This window comes from Amblyomma mixtum, chromosome 3 (genome assembly GCF_055824585.1).
Source record: "Amblyomma mixtum isolate Tamu chromosome 3, ASM5582458v1, whole genome shotgun sequence".
Classification (NCBI taxonomy): domain Eukaryota; kingdom Metazoa; phylum Arthropoda; class Arachnida; order Ixodida; family Ixodidae; genus Amblyomma; species Amblyomma mixtum.
Window position 1 is genome coordinate 294,533,425 of NC_143014.1, and position 23,502 is coordinate 294,556,926.

The 23,502-nt window shown below is 45.7% G+C and overlaps 2 protein-coding genes across 4 annotated transcripts; both read left to right on the forward strand.

Moving 5' to 3' along the window:
- Positions 1 to 21,846, forward strand: LOC149355234 (zinc finger protein 532-like). Of its 3 annotated transcripts, XM_089583728.1 has the most exons (12): positions 1 to 52; positions 145 to 175; positions 243 to 338; positions 3,398 to 3,754; positions 6,621 to 6,755; positions 7,397 to 7,531; positions 8,173 to 8,307; positions 8,919 to 9,128; positions 11,768 to 11,873; positions 18,596 to 18,981; positions 20,760 to 20,975; positions 21,393 to 21,846. In XM_089583728.1, the coding sequence occupies exons 3-12, from the start codon at positions 327 to 329 to the stop codon at positions 21,780 to 21,782; spliced, it is 2,082 nt and encodes a 693-aa protein (XP_089439854.1). In that variant the 5' UTR covers positions 1 to 52; positions 145 to 175; positions 243 to 326; the 3' UTR covers positions 21,783 to 21,846. The 3 variants fall into 3 exon arrangements, with proteins under 3 accessions (XP_089439854.1, XP_089439853.1, XP_089439855.1); XM_089583727.1 differs by lacking the exons at positions 1 to 52; positions 145 to 175; positions 243 to 338 and adding an exon at positions 1,249 to 1,477; XM_089583729.1 differs by lacking the exons at positions 1 to 52; positions 145 to 175; positions 243 to 338; positions 6,621 to 6,755 and adding an exon at positions 1,250 to 1,477.
- LOC149355235 (uncharacterized) lies at positions 13,776 to 14,645 on the forward strand. The gene has a single exon (XM_089583730.1). The coding sequence runs from the start codon at positions 13,865 to 13,867 to the stop codon at positions 14,552 to 14,554; it is 690 nt and encodes a 229-aa protein (XP_089439856.1). The 5' UTR covers positions 13,776 to 13,864; the 3' UTR covers positions 14,555 to 14,645.
- Positions 21,847 to 23,502: the final 1,656 nt, after the last annotated feature.

A 23,502-nucleotide genomic window follows, 5' to 3' on the forward strand; every position in this document is an offset into this window, starting at 1 on the left:
AGCTTTCCCTCCAGACTATGGTAAAGAGAGAGACGGCACAAAAGTATAACATGTAATGTCATATTCTGTTAGCTTTTTGAGTTTCTTCTTCACCATAGTTTCGCTTCTTCTTCTTCTTATTCTCCTTTTCTTTTTCTTTTACAGTAATCAGGCGCCTCGCGGCGAGCAGCAAAAGGTGAGCGACGTCATTGAATCTGGCTGTCCATTGAATAACACATTATGCCTTCATTTCTGTCATTTAGTAAACACCTTCACTTGCTGGGGTAGCGAAGCATCCCTTACCGTCCTCCTACGCAGCCACTGCGGAACTCGCCGGTGGAGCTACAATGGAAGGACAGGTTCGCTCGTTTTCGGTGACGTGTTTATTTCTAACCCTTTTAACGTCGACGTAGAAGTGCTCTAAACGGCGGCCATTTTTGGCATCTTTTGCGGTGCAAATCACAACACAAGTCGCGAAGAGGCTCGTCTCCTTTGAATGGAATCTTGCCGGCCTAGCTAGCCCTTGGCAAAATCTGCCCTCGAGGTGGACGGTGGGAGCAGCAAGATCAGCAGTCAGCACCGGTAGAATGCTTGACTAGATTGGCAGAGTAGTACACAACAACGCAGCTTGCACAGTTGCGACGATGGATTGTGAAAAGATGAGCTCAGTGCGCATGTGCTGACGGTGTTGGAGATATGGTTGGAGGAGCGCATGGAGGAGGGGCCAAGGTGTCTTTCGCCTTTACGTTTGCTTCGCACTGTGAAAGTAAAAAAAGAAAAAAGAAAATGGTTCCCAGCTATTTATTGCAAAGGAAAAGTGTAAATACGTGCATGTGTTATTTAAAAAAAAAGAAAAATGTTGTTTTTCTGTACTTGACCAGGTTAATGTTTCTTTTCTTGTACAAACATACGCACACATGCCCAGGTGATTGGCATCTAGCTTGTTAACAAGAGAACAACCACACAGTCAGGCCCAACCTTTCAGTGGTGGAACGTGCTCAGTGGCTCACGCGTTAAAGAGTTGTGGTCGTGTTTCAAAGCATGTTCGTAGTTTGCAGTGACGCCCATTTTAGTGGTCAGGTTCAGAACCGCTAGTGTACAAATGTGGCGTGCCCATTTCTCGATTTACTCAGAGCGCACGATCGCTTCAAGCTTTCATTATACATCTGGCAGCAGCTGCCCTGCTGCAAACGGTAGTACCTTCGGTACCTTGTTGGCGGCTTCCCGATCTCTCTCAGCTCTTTAATTTTTGGCAAGCTCCCTGCACGACCTGTTGCTGACGCGGCTGGTACTTTGCTGTGCCCCTCACCTGACTGCTGCGTTCTGTACATAATCTGTAGTCGAGCAAGCACTTGACTTAGCTCATGTGACTGCGTGCGTAACCGAATACTGTGGAAGAAGCATGAGTGGTTCGGCTGCAGCCAAGACGAGCAACAGCGCTGCAAAAGTTGCAAGTGCCTCAAGGCCGAGCCCCCAATTGAGTACCTTCGGGCGCAAGGTTAGTAACGAATGAAAAATTTACCTGTTGCTCCCTTTGACACCCTTCAGTATCGTACGATGTCACGCTGTCATTTGGCAGCTGCATATGCCATGCCGAAGAATACCAATAGAATACTAATCAAAAAGGCTGTCGGATGAGGGGATATTACCTATTCGCTGTTATTTACTCCATGCTTGCTTACGAAAGACAGACTCAAATTAGGACGAGTTCAGTATAATAATTAATGGACAACACTTTAGGAACTGATGATTTTCTGGTAAACAACTTAAGGGAGGAGTTGTAACACTCAAGTGAATACCTAAACGCGCAAAGTACAATGCTAGGCCTAAAAATTACTCTGAAGAAAATAATGTTCAGCAGTCTGGGAAGGGGTCAACACTTAGGTGTTAAGGTAGTGGAGATTCTGAGGAAGTAAGTCTGCCTTGGCCAAATAGGGATCACAGATCCAAACCACGAGAAAAAGACAGCCAAAAGAATAAGAATGGGGCATTGTGCATTTTACAGGCATTGCCAGGTTATCAACGAAAACATGATTATTCAAAGAAGAAATATGTGGCAGTTGTATACTGCCAGTACTCACCTGTAGGGCTGAAACATGGGGGGCTGACGAAACAGCATTGAATAAGTTGGTAGCGCAGCGAGCTGTGACAAGGAAAACGATAGAGGTAAAGCTAAGCAACAGAAAGAAGTCATAGAGGATTAGGGAACTAACTCATGCTAACGGTGTCATAGCTGAAATCAAGAAGAGGAAATGTACTTCGATAGGAGATGTAATAGACCTCTTCTGGGCTCTCACCGGTGCACATGTGGCTGTTCTGGTGGGTAAAACATCTGGTCGCTAGTAACATGGGACAAAAGTGCTGTGACAGCCGTGGTCACCTGAAGGTGAGCAATGGAGAAATGTGTGAGGACACCTCCAAGACATGCAAGGTTAAAGAAGGCATTTTTGGCCACTAGGCCACTCCTTACTGACACCGCCTCTCTTGCAGAGAGGGAGAGGTCTATACAGCAAGCATAACCCCTGGTCGGTGGAAAACATTCAGAACCTCAGATTGTTAGGAACATGCAATGGTTGCACACATAAAAAAAATTTAGCTTCCCACATGATTAGTTATGCAATTTTTGTCAGGACTTTAGTGTCCACATCATGACTCAACACTGCTTTGAGGATCTCAGTTGCATTGCTTTTGACTTTTACCTGTCATAAAAAGTCGTTATGTAGCACGTTTTAAAATATTTAAAGCACCCGTACTTGCAAAATGAGCAAATGGAACTGCACATTCACTGTACCCATACTAGAGCAACTACGTAATTGGGAGTCGTAGCAATTCTCTGCATTCATTTCACATGTCAGACATGAGATGATTCTACCGGGCTGGCCGCAAAGAGTTCTGAATATAAGCTCCTGTCATTTGCAGCATATTGCACTCCAGCAGAACTGGAACTGACACTAAACAAGTTATTTGCATGCATGGTGATACTGTGACTAAAGGAGGCCATGATGGCCCTTTAATATAACAGTGTAGATTCTAAGAAAATGACAGTGATGATGGCACTTTTTGTTAAAGATGTACAGCAGCTTTGTGCTTGTGCCAAGCCCCTGGCTACCAAGGAAAAGTAGGTACGCGCTTTCACGAGAGCAGTAAATCGCAATATTTTCAGTGGCCATATTCATGATCCTTTGACAGCAGTAGATGAGTGTGTTAGTAAGACGACAAACATCAAAATAGCGCTGGCATAGATGACAACATAGCAGAGCCATGATGGAGCCATGGAACATCCAGACACCTTGAATGTGTTGCTTTGAACTTGTAGTTAGTGACATTTTGTGTCGACCTCCTATGATTTCTGTTCCCCTTATGTAGTGTCCTTTGGGTCTTTAAGGGTCTAAGAAATAGTGATGATTGTTTTCTGCAGAGAGGAGTGCACCTGGCTTCCGTGGTTGATGAAGAGGGTTCCCTGGAAAACGGGATTCACATCACATTAGACGATTTCCTGCGTGAGTGGTCTGCTGACCCACATCCGAGGTATGTCGCTCCAAAATCTAAAGATGCTGAGCTGTCGGAGCCTGCTGCACAGAGTGTGCGCAAGGATCCACCTGAGGGGCGTGAAGGGACCAGCTTTGAATGTCCCATCTGTGCTGACTGCTACGCCTCCTCACGGAGCCTTCAGCGCCACCTGTCTCGTCGTTCATTCCTGGCACGGTTGCCGTGCCAAAAGTGTGGCTCCTGTCACTTGGCATTCAACCGTTGCACCCTCATCATGCGAGCACAGGTGCGTCACAATGTTTGCTTGAAGTTAGAGGCTGTGGATTTCACTGTTTTGAATGCTAGGGGGCAGAAAAAGGCTGGCCAAAGCTTTACCAGCTGCCCTTTTTGTAGCACTGTCATTTCAGTCATTCAGATGCCATATTTCAGGCCTAGAGTTCCAGCATCAATGCATTGTCAAGAGTTGCAGTGTACAGATGAACGTAGGTGGCACAAGTTTGTTGCAATCTACTCAGGTCCATGGATTTTCATTTGAGATATCAGAAGCATATGTATTCTTAAAGTTGAAGACAAAGACAAAATTATGAAGTTCAGTATATGCAATAACCCATGTGGAGCAATTTGCAATACTTTTTTTCAGTGCACATGCCTCATTATTATCAGCGACCAGCTAAGATGGATGGAAAGCCTCTGAAACATATGTATTTTTTTAGCACTGTTTTCTTGGATTCGAGCTATGCAGCCTCCTGTGTCATGAAAAGAAAATGATCTGTTGGTGACTGTTTGAACAGTGTGGTGTAGGCAAGAACAAAAAGTGTTTTTTATTCCTTTGCCGCAAATACATTTCTGAAGAGGAGTTCATAAAGCATAAGGAAACTAGATTTATCTTAATACTGACAATATGATGATCTTGTAGGGCCGGTGACATAGCTGTGGCCAAGTTTGCCACACAACAGTTGGAAATGGGGATGGCATCAGTTGGGCTTAATTATTAAGGTGGTGCTATGGTCTTTTTCGTGCTCATAATCTTAGATCTGAAAAACAATTTTCTAAGAAAATTATCTAGATAGTGAGTTACAATTTCCGTGATGCTTTGAATGCTTACCGTAGCTGCCTTGAAGCAAGATCATTTGAAAAGCGCCACGTATGAAGCATCAGCCTGGTACATTTTTACTGCTTAGAAAACGCGCTTTTAGCCTTGAGGCTCTAGATTAATTGGTTATTTGTCTTTGCAAGTTATTTAATTTGTTAGGCATTATTGAAAAAAATGCTGCCTCTTCTCTTAATAATTTCAACAGCGCATGCTACACAAGGACACAAGACGAGGAAACACACACACGAGCGCTGACTTGTGTCCTTGTGTCTTATGTAGCATTCGCTGTTGAAATTATTATGAATGACCAACCAGCCCGTGAGCCCACCCTCTTCTCTTAAGTTGCACATTTTGTCCTTACTTTAATGGCTTGTTTGCAGAGGGCTGCAGCTTGAATATTGAGGCTGCACTGGTGATGTATATATCGCTAAAAGGCACAGTACTCATTAAGATTTATAGCAAGAAATTTTTGTTTCCGCCATCTGCACTGTATCAGGCTACCTCTTTATTTATCCTGTCTTTCAATTTTTTTCAGTGAGGAATCGATTTCAAGAAAAAATTTTTAAGCAAGAACTTTTTGATACAGTTATGTCTTATCTATCGTTCATTAGTAGAAGTGCTGTTAGCACTGATTGTTAAAAGTCTTGCCAGTTGTATGCTATAAAATGAGCAGATAATGGAAAATATGTGTGAACGGCAAGATCAACTTTTTTTTTTTAACTGAGCTGTGTGATTTTCACAGTTGTGACAAATGTGAGCTAGTAAAGTGGGCAGCTAATGGAAAGTGTGTGTAAACTGCAAGATCATTTCATACTGAGCAGCGTGATTTTCACATGGTTGAATGTGCTTTGATGTACAGTGCCCTGCTGCACCACTTTTAACAATATGACTATGCTTCATAACCCTCTGTCAGTAATGCATTATATGGAGACTTGCATGCAAATAAAACCATTGTTGCATCCTGCATCTGACCTCCACCATTCTGCCAGTCCACTTGTCACCATTGCTACATCTGAGCACAAACTTCCCTTTTATCAAAAAACTCAGTAATGCCCACAAACGTGTATAAATATGACAAATAATCGTTTATTTTAAAAAAAGCATGGCATTTGACAATAGCTAGGTCACGTGGACCAATGTATTGCTGCATTATGCAAGTGCATATTTAGGCACAGGATTCCACTTTAGACTTTTGTTCATAAAAATGCTTAAGTATCTGAGTATTGATTTAAAATGCTGCGATGGCTCAGTGGTTAGGTGCTCGGCTACTGACCCAAAAGGCGTCGGTCTGATCCCGGCCGCGGCAGTCACATTTCGATGGAGGCGAAATGCTAGAGGTCCATGTACTGTGTGATCTAAGTGCACATTAAAGAACCCCAGGTAGTCAAAAATATCTGGAGCCCTACACTGCAGTGTCCCTCATAGCCCGATAGCTTTGGGATGTTAAACCCCATGAAAAAAAATCATAGCACACCACGATCAAAAGCGAACCCCATAAAAAAAAAAATCCAAGCAAACCGCGATCAAAAGCGTCGCGGACTGTTTTAGCTTTCAGCAGTGTGCAATAATTTCAGAAATCCTTACTTACGTGTAACAATGTAGCAATAAAATTGAGCGTGCTTACATTTTTCTTACTTCCCACTGGGTAGGAACTTTGTGTTAGTGCACTTGACCTTGCTTTGAACATCCTGGAAGCGGATGACGATCATGTGCGGTTCCGTTTGCAAAGCAGATGTTCGCATATACACGTTGGTGATCTCCAGTTTGAGATTGCTTCTCTGCTTTACACCAACTAATACAAAGTGTTTAACTAAAACTAGTTGCTCACTTTCAATGGAAAAGAATGACTGAATCATGCAATCAAGGAAACTTGGTTGATGCACTCAGACTGATCATAGACAGACTACTCTTTATGGTTGCTATCTTGGCTCGACTGCAACGCTGCCTATAGTTCGTGAAAATTGCCAATTAGATGCAATGTTTTCTTTTCCACTATAACATATTGTGCATTAAAGTCGACTGTTGTCTCATGTAATGACCCTTGGATCTCTTCTCGCAGGGTTGCAGAATTGCTGCCAGTAATGCCACTGTGTCTGCTCTGCCACCCAGCGAAACGTTGGTTCCTGTTGAACTCTCCGATGAAGTCGACGGTGAAGCATCGCAGACTGATGTACCCATGACCGTTCTTGAAAAGGCGAGTTGCATTTCACAGTTGTCCGTTCTTGGAAAGGCTAGTTGGGTTTCTCGAGGCAGATTCATTGTTGCTTCTTTTTCTTCTCTCTCCTTCCTTTTCTTTTGAAAGCTGAAATTTCTTGGCAGATTCAAGCGTATCATAGTGTCTTGAAACCATGATATAAACTTACGTGTAACAATGTAGCAATAAAATTGAGCGTGCTTACATTTTTATTACTTTCCCACTGTGTAGGAACTTTGTGTTAGTGCACTTGACCTTGCTTTGAACATCCTGGAAGCGGATGACGATCATGTGCGGTTCTGTTTGCACAGCAGATGTTCGCATATACACGTTGGCAATCTCCAGTTTGAGATTGCTTCTCTGCTTTACACCAACTAATACAAAGTGTTTAACTAAAACTAGTTGCTCACTTTCAATGGAAAAGAATGACTGAATCATGCAATCAAGGAAACTTGGTTGATGCACTCAGACTGATCATAGACAGACTACTCTTTACGGTTGCTATCTTGGCTCGACTGCAACGCTGCCTATAGTTCGTGAAAATTGCCAATTAGATGCAATGTTTTCTTTTCCACTATAACATATTGTGCATTAAAGTCGACTGTTGTCTCATGTAATGACCCTTGGATCTCTTCTCGCAGGGTTGCAGAATTGCTGCCAGTAATGCCACTGTGTCTGCTCTGCCACCCGGCGAAACGTTGGTTCCTGTTGAACTCTCCGATGAAGTCGACGGTGAAGCATCGCAGACTGATGTACCCATGACCGTTCTTGAAAAGGCGAGTTGCATTTCACAGTTGTCCGTTCTTGGAAAGGCTAGTTGGGTTTCTCGAGGCAGATTCATTGTTGCTTCTTTTTCTTCTCTCTCCTTCCTTTTCTTTTGAAAGCTGAAATTTCTTGGCAGATTCAAGCGTATCATAGTGTCTTGAAACCATGATATAAACTTACGTGTAACAATGTAGCAATAAAATTGAGCGTGCTTACATTTTTATTACTTTCCCACTGTGTAGGAACTTTGTGTTAGTGCACTTGACCTTGCTTTGAACATCCTGGAAGCGGATGACGATCATGTGCGGTTCTGTTTGCACAGCAGATGTTCGCATATACACGTTGGCAATCTCCAGTTTGAGATTGCTTCTCTGCTTTACACCAACTAATACAAAGTGTTTAACTAAAACTAGTTGCTCACTTTCAATGGAAAAGAATGACTGAATCATGCAATCAAGGAAACTTGGTTGATGCACTCAGACTGATCATAGACAGACTACTCTTTACGGTTGCTATCTTGGCTCGACTGCAACGCTGCCTATAGTTCGTGAAAATTGCCAATTAGATGCAATGTTTTCTTTTCCACTATAACGTATTGTGCATTAAACTCGACTGTTGTCTCATGTAATGACCCTTGGATCTCTTCTCGCAGGGTTGCAGAATTGCTGCCAGTAATGCCACTGTGTCTGCTCTGCCACCCGGCGAAACGTTGGTTCCTGTTGAACTCTCCGATGAAGTCGACGGTGAAGCATCGCAGACTGATGTACCCATGACCGTTCTTGAAAAGGCGAGTTGCATTTCACAATTGTCCGTTCTTGGAAAGGCTAGTTGGGTTTCTCGAGGCAGATTCATTGTTGCTTATTTTTCTTCTCTCTCCTTCCTTTTCTTTTGAAAGCTGAAATTTCTTGGCAGATTCAAGCATATCATAGTGTCTTGAAACCATGATATAAAACAAATTATCTGCAGAGATTGATTCTGTGCAATGGCAAATCCAGAGGAGTCTAGCTCTGGGTTGTATATTATATTTTGCACGAGCCCCAAATTGCATCACATGTGGCTCACTGCTGCAGGTATGCCTGTGACTTTACAAGTTGTCAGAGCATTACATGACATGCTGCATCATTGCCATGTAGTATGATTCAGCTTAATGGGGCTCATTTTAAAATGGTTACTATGGCATCTTTTGTACACCCTTGGAACTGAAGTTTTGACATCTCAAACAATGATTCTAAGCAGATTTTACAGTTGGATGAGTATGGTTATCTCAAAAGCAGTCATGCTTTTGTAGTCAGAGCTGATTTCTTTCACCTACAGGCATCCACCGATTCATTTGTATTTGCTTGTGTTATATGAGGAAATTATTCCTACGTTTTTTTTTTTCTTCCTGTGCCACTGCAGGTGCTGCAGAGTGTGGTTTGCTCGGAGTGCTACGTCAACCTCGATGACGAGGCCAGCCGAGAGGACCACTTCCACCCATCGCGAGGAAACCTCATTCGCTGCACCAACTGTCCAATGGTGTGCACTTCTGAATGTGCCTTGCGGGCACATCGGCGGCTCCACTCCCAGCGACGGCCCTTTGTCTGCCCCGAGTGTGGCCTGCGCTGTGAGGTAAAACCCATTGGGCCATTTCGTCAACACCTGAAGTGAACGACATCTGCGAATGCTGTGACTGTCTGTAAAAGAGAAGCCAGTCATTCTCGACACTCCTGTAGATGGGAGCATTGCATTTTCTGTGGCACTTCAAACGTGAGGACTAAACCCACTGTGATCTTTGGACACGGTCATACTGTCCATTACCCAAAGGGAAAATAAGAAAAGAAAAAGCTTGTGCAATTTGGTTGCCACATTTTAATGAGCAGAATCAGTAGAGGACTTCCTAGTGGTCATTAGAGGAAAGGTTTCAACCTGTTGAAGTGCTCTGTATAAAGCTGTAGTTTGCAGATTTTTCAAAATTGCGGTTCCCAGCACATCAAGCTTGTAATGCCACTTCATACATTTTCACGGGCTCCTGGCTAGTTAGCATCTTGTAGTTGACATCAGAGATAAAAGTCTTGTGAAAATTAGCATGAAAGTTTCCTTTAATAGTATTATATTTCTTAATATATTACTCTCTTATGAAATACCGTATATGCTCGTGTAAGGGCCACATGTGCAATCTTCAATACTTGCCAGCAATAAACTCTTGCCAAATTATTAAATTTTCAGCGACGATGGCCCTCTTTTGCGACAAGTAGGCCAAGTGAGCCCGCAGGGCTCATGTGTGTAGTTTTGGCGATTGTGGCGAGCGAATTCGCAACTTTTAGAGAATGCAAATGGCCATAGACTATAGTTTTGGCAACAGTGGCATGCAATCAACTATTGCTAACATAGCAGGATGCGCGTAAAATTAGTGGGAAGCTCCAGTGTGGCCCAGGCTACTGAGCAATGCTTTAGGCGGCCAGCAGCAGTCATTGCTATCTCTTGTGAACAACAAACTAGGCCATTTCAGTTAGTCTGATTGGTCAGTGAACATGCCTCTCTATAAAGTGATTTAAATTCAAACATTGGTCTTATTAGAGAAAGCAGGGACAATTAACGAGAAGTGCCAGTCCTACGTGAAGTTAGCGACTCTTTTATCAGGTGTTTCCTAGGCTCACATCGACGCTTCCTGCAGAGTTTTTGCGCTGCATAAACAAGCAGCAGTACAGCCAGCACAAAAGAGAAGGGATTATTTAATATAAGCGATTGCATTTTATGCCATGCAAACGAGCACTAGCTATTTGTACATAGCAATGTAAACAAGACTACTGGAGTGCAGTCATCCTCATCGGTGCATGACTTGGAAAATCACAGTCATGCGGCAAATGCTCAGTGCTGTACTACTATCTTCAAGTGCTTATTTAGCAAGTGCACAAACTATTTGCTAAATAGGCAGTAGAAAAAAGCGAGCAGGAGATATCAAAATCAACAGCCACAGGGGCGAAGCGATGGTGATGACTATTGGTTCATGCTGGGTGGGTTCGCATTTTGAAGGCATTTCAAAATCTCTAATGACTCCACGCACCTCCGTCGATTTGAATGTAATCTGAACCGAATGCTGTCAAAAAGATTCGTGTAGCAGTGCAATTTTGGCAGTTGAGTCGTATGGCAGTTGGTTTGAAGGCATTCGAAATGCTCACATAGTAGGAGTGTTACTGCACTGATCTTGGGAATGCTTGAAGACCCTTTGATGTGCAGCTGAGGTGCAGAAGTAGTGCTGCAGGGCCCCTCTGGTATACTGAGTTTCTTCTTTAGTGCCTTATCTAGTGTGGTGATGAAGGGCAGCAAATCTTTTAGTTTGTCGGTGAACTTTCTGTGACATATATTAAATTTGCTGTTTGAAACCTTTGGAACTTTGGGTCTAACATTATAAGCTTGCCGTTCATTCGGTGAGTGTCCTTACTAGGGTCAGTTGTGCTGCCATTGCTGGTGTCAGTGGCTCAGAAAATTTTCCCAAATTAAGAAGGATGTGTCCTTTTTTACCTTTCTTTTGCTCGTCTGATTATACTAGCAGAGGAAAATATTTTCCGAATATAAATTTTTGGCTACAATAGGGGCTTGATTTGTTGGCACATTGACACAGCTCCATGCGTAGCTGTCTATCCCCATGTTATTTTGGATCAAAGGGTGGTGCACTGCCGCACAAAATTATGCGCATTTCAATCGTCCTCCCTTTTCCCATTGCCACCATGGAATAGCACGCCAGAGATGTGTTCCTCCAAGTGATGTCTCCACGTTTCCCTATATTTATGCTCTCTGTGCACTACAGGTGATTTGCAGATTTCAGATAAATTGCTTAGCAAACTTCTGGATATAAAGTCTTTCGAGAAGTCACTAGTATGAAAGCCACCGTGGTATTTTAGCCAATGCTGTGCTTTTTCTTGTGAGTGCAGCAGCTATTAGAAATTTCTGGTTATTCCAATGCTTTGCATGGGCTTTGTGCTTTTCACTGGAACTTGCACTGTGCTCTTTGCTCACATTAGAAAACTAAAGAATAACAAAAATTGCCCAGTCTTGGAGCTTGAGCAGCGTAACAAGACCCGTATAGCAAGGGCTGTTGATGGCTGTTGATGGTGCATTCTTTATACAAGGGCTGTATATGTTTCTTGTGTGTTGACTGTAATGACAGCATTTTCTCATAGCAGCCGTGAAACAAATGCACTCTTCATTTGGCTGTGCTGGGGCACTTGCCACATACATTGGTGATTGGTTTCATTATTTTGTGACAGGATGAATGGTCCGTGTTTCATCAGCACGTCACCAAGCATTGCCACCACTTCGAGCGAATTGTGGGCTACTACTGTCAGCTGTGCCCAGCCCTGTTGCTCGATAAAGGTGAACTCTTTGTTCTACACACCTTCATCTGGTGATTGATATGGGTTTGGGCTTTGATGTTCGAGCAGGTTTCAAAATGAAAATTTTCTTGCGCATTTGCTCAGTGCAGTTATGTGTTAACTTTTCCTGCCAAAGTGTGTGCACAGGTCAGAAGGGTGAGGCAGAATTGGGGAGAAGTTATTTGCTTCCAAAGATGTACCATATTTACATTTGTATAACATGACCACTAATATAATGCAAGGAGAGAGTTTGAGGCCTCATGGAAATGAAGAAAAGAATTTTATTACTGTTGTAACATGATCAGTGCACGGTTGCACATAATTAAATTGGTGAGGTTAAGGCTTAGCTTCATCTTGGCTTGCTAACGTCACTTCTCTAGGTTAATTATCACTATTACGGTTTTCACAGAAGTCAGACAAGGAAGCATAGCAGGAGGTGATGGTCTCAAAACGCCATGTGTGCATCGCAGTGAGCTTGTTGTGGAGCTTGTGAAGTGGGTACAGGACATAGTAAGGCTTGAAAGTGGATCTGAATTGGTTCTCCAGTGTATAGGTACCCTGTGATGTTGAAACGCAGGTGCCCATGATTTACGCACCACAGGCGCATCAGCTACCGTATTTACTCACATAATGATCGCACTCGCGTAATGATCGCACCCCCCAATTTTGTTGGCAAAATTCAGTTTTTTTATTCCCCGTATAATGATCGCACCCAGAACTTGCCGCGGCAATTTGTCGATGATGTTGAGTCTAGCCGACGATGATCGTACTTGCTTATCTGTCTGACAGACAGCACGTGCAGATTACCATCTTGCTCTGTCAGCATTGCAGCGGCAGCCGCCTGTTGGTTGACCTGCGGTCACACGGGCAGTCTAAATGCGGCTATGCTTAACCGCGGATGCCAAACTTAACTGCGGTTATCTCGAATCACGGTTCGCCTGTGGTGGCTGTAAGGGGAAGTGTGACGGGCGGGCGTAGGCGCGCCTTGCTTGGGAGAGCGCGAAACGTGATGAAAACATCGCGGAGCCGCTAGAGGCGCTGCAGTGCGGCTGGTGTGCCACGGCACGACGCAGACGATGCGCTGCTAAGCCAGGCGCAGCTGTATTCACTTGTTTTCTTTCCCACGTGGGATGCGTGTTTTGCTCCGTGTGTGATCTTCTCGCGTTTCTCTGGTGCTGGAATTTCGTGCTCATGCACAGAGTGGTGTAGTGTACCGAAAAAGCTCATTATGGCATCAAAAGCACGAATGTGCTTTGTACCGGGGTGCAAAAGTGGATCTAGATCCTGCCCAGTGAAGGCTTCTCTTTTCTGAGCACCGATTGCTGTAGCGCGACGAGAACTGTGGGCTCGAAATATCAAGAGGGCCGACAAGGAGCTCACTTCAGACTGTGTAGTGTGTGAACGCCACTTTGAGGAGAAGTTTATTGAAAGGACTTTTCGACATGTGATCGGCAGAAAGGTGGTCGACATTCCACGCGATAGGCCCCATCTCAAAGACGACGCTGCTCCCACGGTATTTCCGGACACTCCCAAGTACTTCACAAAGAAAGCCCTGACCAAACGTAAGGAAAGAAATCTGTGCGAACAAAAAGCACCCTCTTCGAAACGAAGGAAACTGCACGCGGTAGCCGACGCGCAACTGCCAACGCAGCAAGACGCTGATGATTCTATCGTGGCCGTTCCAGATGCACAGGACGACTCTCAGGAAGCAGATCTGCACTATTTTTGCGGAAATCTTAACTTGCCTGACGGCTGCTGGAGCAAGCTTCGCTTGTCGGCGGAGTCAGACACTGTTTACATCAGTGTCTGTGAGCGGGGTGGAGATAATATCGCACACATGCTGCTGCCAAAGTTGATAAAGTTTCGCCCGCAAAGGAACCAGGTGGGACCTGTACTTTGCTCTTTTTTGTGCGAGGAAAGCTGCACTCGGAGTGCGTTGTCACGTCGTCAGCCGAGGCGCAAGCGGTCGTTGATCACACACATTCACTGGTAATGTGTACAGGTAGTGGGATGACGCCGGCAAATACAAGGCGATATGTGGCGTTTGGGGCATCCTATTTTGCTACCAGCTGCACTCTGACATGCAAAGGGCAAGGTCCTTGCGTTCCTTGCAAGTATTTGAGAAAGTTGGTACAAAACCAGGTCTCACGAAAAAAGTTGTGTCGAATCCATACTAACCGCCTAAAAAAGCATGCACATACTCGCCGTCATTTGCAAACCGTCCAGAAAAAGCTGAGGAACACCACCAGAGAGCTGGAAGCAATGCGGTTAGCGAATAAAAATACGGCTACCGAGATTCTCAATGACCGCATCAAAGCACTGCCCCCAAAGCAACAGCAAGCTGTTATGACCTGCTTCAAAGCAGCGGCAAGAAAATCCACTTGCGGAATGAGATATGAGAAGGACTGGATCCTGGAATGTGTGCTGATGCGCATGGGGAGTCCAAAGCTTTATGAGCACCTGCGCAAGCAGAAAATTCTCATCTTGCCAAGCCGGACATGCCTCCAACTCTACATACAGAATTTCAAGAGTGGCTTCGGGTTCAACGAGAGTGTATTCAAGGCCCTTGCACTAAAAACTGGGGACATGGATATCAACGCTCGACATGGTGGCATTGTCTTTGATGAGATGAAGCTGTCCGAGCACTTCAGCGTCAATACGGCAGGTAAGCGCAGCACTTAACCAGTTGACCGCTAGGAGCTAGTATAAAGTATAACTGGCTTACCATTTGCTTGTGCTGTCATTAGGTCATTGTATACTACATGTCTACATGTTGTAGGTGCAGTTCAAGGATTCGTGGACCTGGGGAAGTTCACGCCGGAAGATGAAATGACAACTACCGCAGACCATGGGATGGTGATGCTCTTTCAACCGTTTCAAGGTGTGTGACTGTCTATTCCTATTATATTCGCGTTTATCAGTGTGTACCGCAGATGTGTATATGCCCATTTTTGCAGCACACAAAATATGCCTTGAAAACACCTCTCACACCAAAAATACTTAATCAGTCTTCTACAAATGGCAGCAATTTTTGTTTCAAAATATTCGATCTATTGCCTATGTGGCATTTTTCTTTTGCAGGTGACTGGACACAAATTTTGGGTGTCTTTTCCTCGAAAGGCAACATTAAGGCGGAGATGCTGTCAAAGCTTTTACTTGAAGCAATTATATTGACAGAACAGGCCGGCCTTTTCGTTGACTTCGTGACCTGTGACGGAGCAACATGGAATTGCAGTATGTGGAAGTCATTTGGAATCACTGGTGAGGAACTGCAGGAACTACAATTTTCTTAGTGCGATACAGACGCATGCATACGAGATAGATGATCAGCACACCTAGTGCTTTCTCGTTGGATTGATGTCGTAAGCAGTTGTGATGATATGTGCCAGAGCCATAGTAGGCGAGGTGGTGATCAGTACGAATTTGCCTTTCAGCATCCTCTGGCCACATCAAATGCAAGACAACGCATCCTGTGGACACCACAAGGGAGCTGCACTTCTGCTCTGACTTCCCTCATTTAGTGAAGTGTGTTAGAAATTCATTTGTATCTACAGGCTTCACAACCCCAGACGGCCGTGCATGCATTCAGCACATAGAATGTGCATGGGAAAAAGATAATAATTCTCTAACATTAAAAGCAATGCCACACCTAACTAAGGCGCACATTCGGCCCAACTGTTTCGAAAAAATGAAGGTTAACTTGGCATTCACTTTGTTCAGTGAGGAAGTACTGAATGGTATGTTCGTCTACAAAGCCCACTTGCAGCGGGAAACCAGTTCAGTGGCACCTACCGAGGAGCTTGTCAGGCGGATGAGCCGCCTTGTATCCACGATGACTTCGAGAACACCTCGTGAGGCACTGAGACCAACATCACAGCGTGTTGCTGACCTTGAGGCTTTCCTTGTTTTTTTGAATGACTGGGAAGCAGCAGCCAAGGGGTGTGGAGGAGGCTTTATCAGCAAAAGCACTGCAGAAGGCCTCCGAGTGACCATCTGCAGCTCATTATCCCTTCTCAATTATGTGACGTCGTTAGGCTTCAAGTACTTGCTAACATCAAGACTGAGCCAGGACAGGTTGGAAAATTTGTTTGGCATCATCCGACAATATTGTGGTACCAATGCCCATCCCAGCCCTCTGTTAACTGTAAATTGCCTGAGCTTCTATAACCTTGCGCGTCCACCTAAGTCCGGGAACTGCTCAGGAGAGCTTGTCAATGCGCTACTTGAGACACCAGGGCCTGAGCGTGATTACACTATTGGCATGTGCGAAATTATAGAAGACATGCTAGAAGTTGGCAATATTGATGGCGCTGGCAGCGTGATTAAGTCTTGTCTAAGCACTGACCACAGCAGCTATGTCGTCGAAGTGAGTGACAGCCGCCTCATATATTACATGGCTGGATATGTGGCGAGGAAATTCAGAAGGAAATATGCTTGTGAACAATGTGCCTCAACCCTGACAATCAGCAAAGACGTGGCTGAGCAAGATGTCAATAGTTCTTACACTCAGCGCTTTGACAAAGGGGGCCTTTTGTACCCAGGTAGTGAGCTCGCCCGACTTGTTTCTGTGCTAGAGGAAGCCTTCACACTGTTCTTTTCCACGCAACAGCTGTACACTTTCAGTATTCATGATTTCGTGCAGTTTTTGAGCAGTACACCTTGAGCAAGTTGTGAGGTGCATTGCAAAGAGCTGACAGCAAAAATTATTCAGTGTTTTGTGATCACGATGCTGCATTTTTTCACAAAGTCATTAAATAAAGACAAAGCGCTGCAAAGGGAACGCCAGAAGCACCTGAAGCTCAGAAGAGTTAAATAGGCTGGTGCAGTTTTTCTGTTTTTTCCAGTTTTTCCTTGAAATAAACTTCACACCTTGTCCTGTTAATTGTTCTGTTGTGTTGAGCTTTCCTTATTTGTTATGATCCACATTTCTTACTCGATTTGAAAACCACGCAACACGCTCTGCTACCCACTTAGTTGTGTGTCGAGAATGCGTAATACTGGTAATACTCCTTACATCTGTCTGCTGAGAAAGTACACTGTAAATAGCATGTAACGCCTGTAGATATTCCAAACTTCGTTAGTCAAGACAGGAAATATGAATGTACATGCAGAATTTACAAAACACATGGTTTAGCAGACCGAAAGCAAAGGGGGCAAATAAAAGCGTAGCACGATCGTCATCCTCCGCCTTCATCGGCGCAAAATCCGCCGCCGCAAAGCACACCAGCGTCCTGTAGCGCCACCTGTCGTCTTCATCGCTAATCTGAGCAGCCTTTCCCACCCCGGCCGTCACACTACCCCGTACAGCCACCATAGTTCGCCGTTGTCGCAAGTCTCGCCACCGTTCTCGGTTGCGGTGCAACGAACGAAGTGACGCGGTGATCCGGCTAAACTTTATTATTCTCGTAAATAATAAGCCCTGGGATACGGGAACGTCATAAATGAATCCTCCTTGAGGATCGCGGGCCTGTACCGAGTTGCTGGTAGGAGTAATAACTGCGATACTAGCTAGTTTTACGTTCGCAGCCGCGCAGCAGCTGCCGCCGTTGCAGCGCGAGTGACCCGATCTGCTTGGCCAGTTCCGCTGCGAAGGCATCGCTGAAATCGATCGTATATATTTCTTTTAATATGAAACAATGAGGTTGTGAGTAAGGCAGCGCCATAAGTAGAGCATTCATTATAGCGTTGGTCAATTCAAAAGCGCCGTCCACTGTGGCTTCGATACGAAACAAGTTCGGCCTAGCGACGACTAGGGAGTAGAGAACGCCGTCGTCCGCCGCGCTCGAGGGCGGCATCATTGCGGTAAGCTCGCGGAATCTGGTGCTGCAAGCGTTCCGAAGGGACCGGACATTTTTCGGCGTGAGCGTAACGGCGGTAAAATGCGTAGCTTGAGCGCCGCGGGGTGTACGCTGTTGTCGCGCTATCGGACGAGATCGAAGGCCGCGCAAAAGCGCCGTCGCGCAGCACTATACACACTGCATATTTTGATGCGTTGCTCCTGGAACGTGATTTAGTGCGAAGAAAGTACGTTCTTGAAGTGGGCCAGCTCTTGGGCTTTTCGCACTCTACTTTCTCGGTTATAGACCTAAGCCGAGATCGCCGAGATCGATAACCGCGGGTAGCGCGCCCGTGTGATAAGGGTTGTCTGCCTGCGACTTGTTTGCGTTTTCGGTGCTCAAATTTTTTTTTTAATTTACCCCGCGTAATGGTCGCACCCCTAAATTTGCGTCACTCTTTTGAAAAAAAAAAAAAAACAAAACAAGTGCGCTTATTATGCGAGTAAATACGGTAATTAGGGCCATTGCAGCTGTGCCAAAAAACGATTCCTGGGGCACATGTTTTTCATGGAAGTCCAGATTTCATCTTTCAGGTTTGGTGCTGCTCCTGAGCACTTCATTCTGGAGCAGTTCTGCTCCGATGTTCCCGACAGTGTGCTTGCAAACGCGAAAACAGTCGTTATGCATGGAAATGCGAAAAAGTCATTGCCATGCTATTGCTCATATGAAAATCAGGCACCTGTTGCCCACTTTATAACCTAATAAATTTTCCAAGATGCAAATAGTTCTTGACAGTTTTTGCTTTAATTTGAATTTTCGAATCATTGTAATGTTTTTTCCGGTCCTATATAGTTTCAATTAATGAGCTTTTGCTATAACAATCTGGGATGACTGAAGAGTAACTAAGTTTGATGGGTTACATGTTGCTTCCTCTCGGGCATTGCAGCTGAGCTGGCTGGCCACATTGTGGACATGCACATCAATCTGCTGCACAAGTGCCAGATCTGCCCAATGGCCTTTGTGAGCCTGGAGAGCTTCCAGACGCATCGCCAGACGGCCCATCCCAAGCACCTGTGTACCCACTGGTGGGTCGTCTTCAAGTGTCCGCTGTGCCAGGCCGTCTTTGCCTCGGCCGAGCTGCTGGCCCAGCATGCCACTGTTCACCTGGACCAGTGTGGACGCTCCCTGTTCAAGTGCGCCTCGTGCGACTCTCTACAGCCAACGCGTGCCACCCTGGTCGCCCATGTGTGCAAGTTACACCACGACAGGCACCAGGCAACGACGTGGGGCAAGGAAGAGGAGCCGCTTCTGCCCAGCTTGGGTGCAAAGCAGGTGCTGATGACTCCACGTTCTAGTGTTTTGTTTTCGGGACCATGTCATTTTTTGTGGGTGCTGTCAATAGAAAGAGGTGTTAGTAGTAGACCACCTTATTTCTGTTCTACCTGCTTTTTGGCAGTGCACTCATGAATGTACCCACTCCATTATTGTTTTAGTGCCTCGGCTCACTGTGCTAAGCTTGCCTGATGACAACTGCTATATAAGCTCCATAGCATGACTCTCGTAGAGCTCTTGCTGTAAAGAAGGGAGATACTCTGTCAAGCGGAAATATACTGCATTTACTCGCTTAATGAACCCACTCTTTTTCCCAGAAAAGTAGGGATCAATTTGAGAGAAGGGTTTATTACGCGAGGAAAAAAAAACATTCGGCAGGTTTTTTTTGTTAGTCAATGTTTCATAACATGTGACTGCCCGCCCATGCATCTGCCCGTCCACCCGTTCATCATCAACAAAAGTGCACAGTCGACAAGTTGCGTTTTTGCATCGCTTGCGTTCGTGTCACTGGTGTTTAGCAATGTTTGCTTCAAAAGGTGTTAGCTGTATCTTGGCACATCTGACAATTTTGTGATAGTCAGTGCTGAATGTGAGTCTCAGCGATATAAAGCAAACGTGCTGAACACTGGTCCTGAAGGTAAGGTGCATGTTTTTTAAACTAAATTCTTTATGACAAAAAGGGGAGTGGCAGCGGGATAAAGCGATAAAGGTCAAATATGCAAATGGGTTCATTACACGAGTAAATACGGTATGCAAAGCTGGAAAAGTGCTCATTGAGCTGCTAGCATACGCAGGTGAAATATCTAACACATTTTTTCTGCCCAGTTCAGTCACGCAAACATGTCCAACACTTTGCAACCTCATGCTCAAAGCTTGCTCAATCTCATGTTTGTTGCTTCTATTATGCTAGTCCACCACATCATCTGCCTTCCACGTCTCCTCTTGCCTTCCATCTTTGCCTGCCTCGGAGCCTTTTTCTGATGCATCCTGGCTTTTCATTATGTGGCCAAAATATTGGAACTTCTATACAAAGACCTTAAAGAAGAAAATATCTTGCGCGGACCCCTCCAAGCATCTTTGAGCTGCAAGTTGCTGACACATGCTTCACCCACGCACTATAGTGGAGCAAATGTGCATTATTTTTAATATATTTTACTCCACTCCAGTGATGCTCATTTTGGACCCACAGCGTCGAAACATAGTAGTGAATTTTGGCAGCGGATATGAGGTGGCATTGAGATTTGGCGCTGTTCTTCTGGCTGGTTGGGCGTATAGTCTATAACTTGATTCCCTCGCACAGTTGACAGGCAATCATACAATGTGATGCAGCATTTCTCTGTCAGCAGTATGATTTTAATTTTCACCTTTTCAGATTTGGTTTTTAATATTTGTCTTAAAGATTTCGTGCCCTGTAGGGGTACCTTGCTGCCCACCTTCTCTCCCTTTCTCTCGCATTCCTCCGTTTGCTGCGATGGCAGTGGCTTTGAAGCATGCGCTTGTTCCTCGGGCTTCCGCTAGGTGTGCGGTTGCAGCACGCCTCCACTCCGCCCACATAACCCTCTGGACATGGTGCTATTGTTGTGCGCATCCTCCTCTCCTTTTACTCTTCGCACTCCTCTGTTCACATTTGCTGTGGTCGCAAAATGAATGCAGCAGGCACTCTCACCTGGCTGGGCATTTTAGAAGGGTGCGTTCTCACTACAAATTAATGATGTATAACTGAGAGTGCTATTGCAGGGACTCTGTCATTCCTGTCTCACTGAGTATTTTCCTTGCAGGAGAAGTTTTCAGAAGTTATCAACCTGGATGACGATGAAACACCCGACCCTAGTTCCAGCACGAAGACTGTCAACAATTCTGCTGCAAAGGTAAAGAAGAAAGAGGAAGAAAAGCCAGCCAAGGCGTCAGTTATGCCCGGTGACCCTGCAGGAAAGGGCAAGCAGGGGACTGCTAACCAGACCACAGATCAGCCCTCCACTGTCAACAGCATAAAGGTACAGTACCAGCTGGAAAATTAGTGGTGATGTAACACTGTTCAACAGTATTCTTTAATCAAAAATTGGGGTTACTTGGGTTTTCTTCTAGAAAGGGGGATAGTGGGATGCATGCTAAACCAATATTAGTTGGTAGGTTTATGGGTTTAACGTCCCAAAGCGGCACAGGCTATGAGGGACTCCGTTGTGAAAGGCTTCCAATAATTTCGACCGCCTGGGGTTCTTTAACATGCACTGACATTGCACTGTACTCGGGCCTCTAGCATTTTGCCTCCATTGAAATGCGACTGCCGTGGCTGGGGACCATATCTGGTTTACGTTTCATGCCAAATATTTTGCCAAGAGCGTTTCACTTCTGAATGTGCCGGTGCCAAATTTTTTGGCTTGTGACCTCTGCCTTCTGGTTGCAATTGGCAGGCTGCTTCAGCCAAGCAGGAAGAGAAGCCAGCCAACAGCCCCCATATGTGCGCCAAGTGTGGCTTCCAGAGCAGTGACTCATCTGTGTTCCGTGACCACATCAAGGAACACCGGCCGCCCAATCAGGAGACATTCCAGTGCCCTGAATGTGGTCTGTGCTATGTGGTGGCACGTTCTCTCATGAAACACCTGCGTGGAAAGCACAGGGTTGAGGAGACCGGAGTCAAGGGTGGTGCCATGGCTCCTGGCCCCAACGGCACCGCCGTCAGCGGCCTTCGCTGCTCTGTGTGTTTGGCGACGTTTGACACGGAACGGGAACTCAAAAGCCACACACGGACACACGGCATGGCATTCCTTAAGAAATTGAAGGCTAAAGATGGCAGTGTGTGATCAGCGGGCCTATATTTTGTGTGCGAGGGTGAATGGTGAACGAATAAAGTGTTTTTACGTTTACTTCCTGCCAGACGTATCCTTAAAACTGCAGTAGATGCCTGTGTACAAGAGGGGCTTATGTGCACAGTTGGTGCCCAGTAGCAGCATAATCTTGAGATTCAGATGACCATATGCTCATCTTTTACCTTCGGTTACAGGTAAGCCTTGATAGAATGAATTGGGTAAAATCCGTGCTTCAAAATTTCAATATGTCTCCTGGCATGCGAAGGATCCTCCAAAACATTTACGTGGTGGGCGTTTCGGTATGCAGTCCACTCGAAATCATGGTGCAATTTTTCTTTGTGTTCTTTTCAAGCCAGTAATGAAATTTTGCGATGTTGAAAGTTCGGAAAGAGTGAATACCTCTAGGCGATGACTCTCTGATGAGCCCTGCTGGTTTTCTTTGAATGCAGTGCCAAGCATGAAGCTTCTGTATGCGGCCAGTTCTCAATGAAAAGATTATGGACGATCAATGTGACTGATGCAGCAGAGTAATCGTTAGCTTTAGTGTTGTCCCTAGACGGAGCAGCTGCTGATGGGTTCAAAATGTGTGAGCGGGTGGTGTGATCCAGTTCGTCAATCACCACATGACACGCCATAACCCTTGTAAACACTCCCAATCCAATCCAGCAATCAGTGCGACAGGACACGCCAGACCTCCTGTCCACTCCCTCGCCGTTGCCTATTCTTAGTCTTCACTTCACTCTCCCCTACAAATGGAGACGGGATTCACTCCACTTTGCCACTCGTCGCCTCCCGCCTTCTTAATCTTCCATCACCCACTTCCCCTGAGGATGGAGAGGGCAGTGGGCAGGTCACTTTGTGACCTGCCCACTGAGGGCCCAGGTGAACGGACAGACAGATTTTTCCGTCACAGCTATCCACTGTAAGGGCCCGTTGACACTTGTTCAAAATTAACGGCGCTTTAGCTTTGGTTAAGCTGAGTGAGAGCGGTAGCTCCACGTGTGCAATTCGTGCGAAGGCGCGCCGTTGTTGCAGACCCTGACGTCACGGCCTAGCGCACGTGAACAACAGATGTGCATTTCGTGCCAGGCGCGCCGGTGCTACTCTCCTTAGGAGGCCGTGACGTCACGGCCTAGCACATGAACACCGCATATGTCGACTTATTCCTAGGTGCGCTGGCGCTCCTTCCATCATGTACTCGGTTAAAGATGGCGTGACATCACGCTCTATCACGTAAACGCTGTGTTTAGGCTCCCCGGCGAGCCCAAAGACAATCACGTGAGCAAATTTCGGTTGGCCTTGACGTCCCCGGCTTGACTTTGAAATGACCTTGATCTGTCCAATTGCTTGCCGATTGGTCTGACCATTCACCATCCACCGGTTCTGCAAACTTATAAACTGAATGTTTGACCTTGGCTGAGCCTTGAAGGTCATCGGCAACACACGGCGATCTGAGCCCGAGACCTCTAGAAGTGAAGCTACCGCTTCAAAAATCCGGCGAACGAATCTGCTTCGGTCGCAGGATTTTTGGGCAAGTGTGAACGGGCCCTAATGCGATCGATTGTAACGGCGCAGTGAAAAGCGGTGAGCTGAGGCCCAGAAACTGAATGCTACGGCCGACGCAGCAGAGGCAACGATCCAGCCGTGCATTCACATGCAAGCGAAAACACTCTCGTGATTTCCGCCGCCGCGGCGGTTCGAGCGGCCAGACCGA

Excerpts from the sequence above, each read along its gene's own strand:
- LOC149355234 (XM_089583727.1), top strand. The coding sequence starts at position 1,382 with ATGAGTGGTTCGGCTGCAGCCAAGACGAGCAACAGCGCTGCAAAAGTT. Across the intron at positions 9,129-11,767 it reads AGTGTGGCCTGCGCTGTGAG|GATGAATGGTCCGTGTTTCA; the intron begins GTAAAACCCATT and ends ATTTTGTGACAG. Across the intron at positions 11,874-18,595 it reads AGCCCTGTTGCTCGATAAAG|CTGAGCTGGCTGGCCACATT; the intron begins GTGAACTCTTTG and ends CGGGCATTGCAG.
- LOC149355235 (XM_089583730.1), top strand. The coding sequence starts at position 13,865 with ATGTGTACAGGTAGTGGGATGACGCCGGCAAATACAAGGCGATATGTG.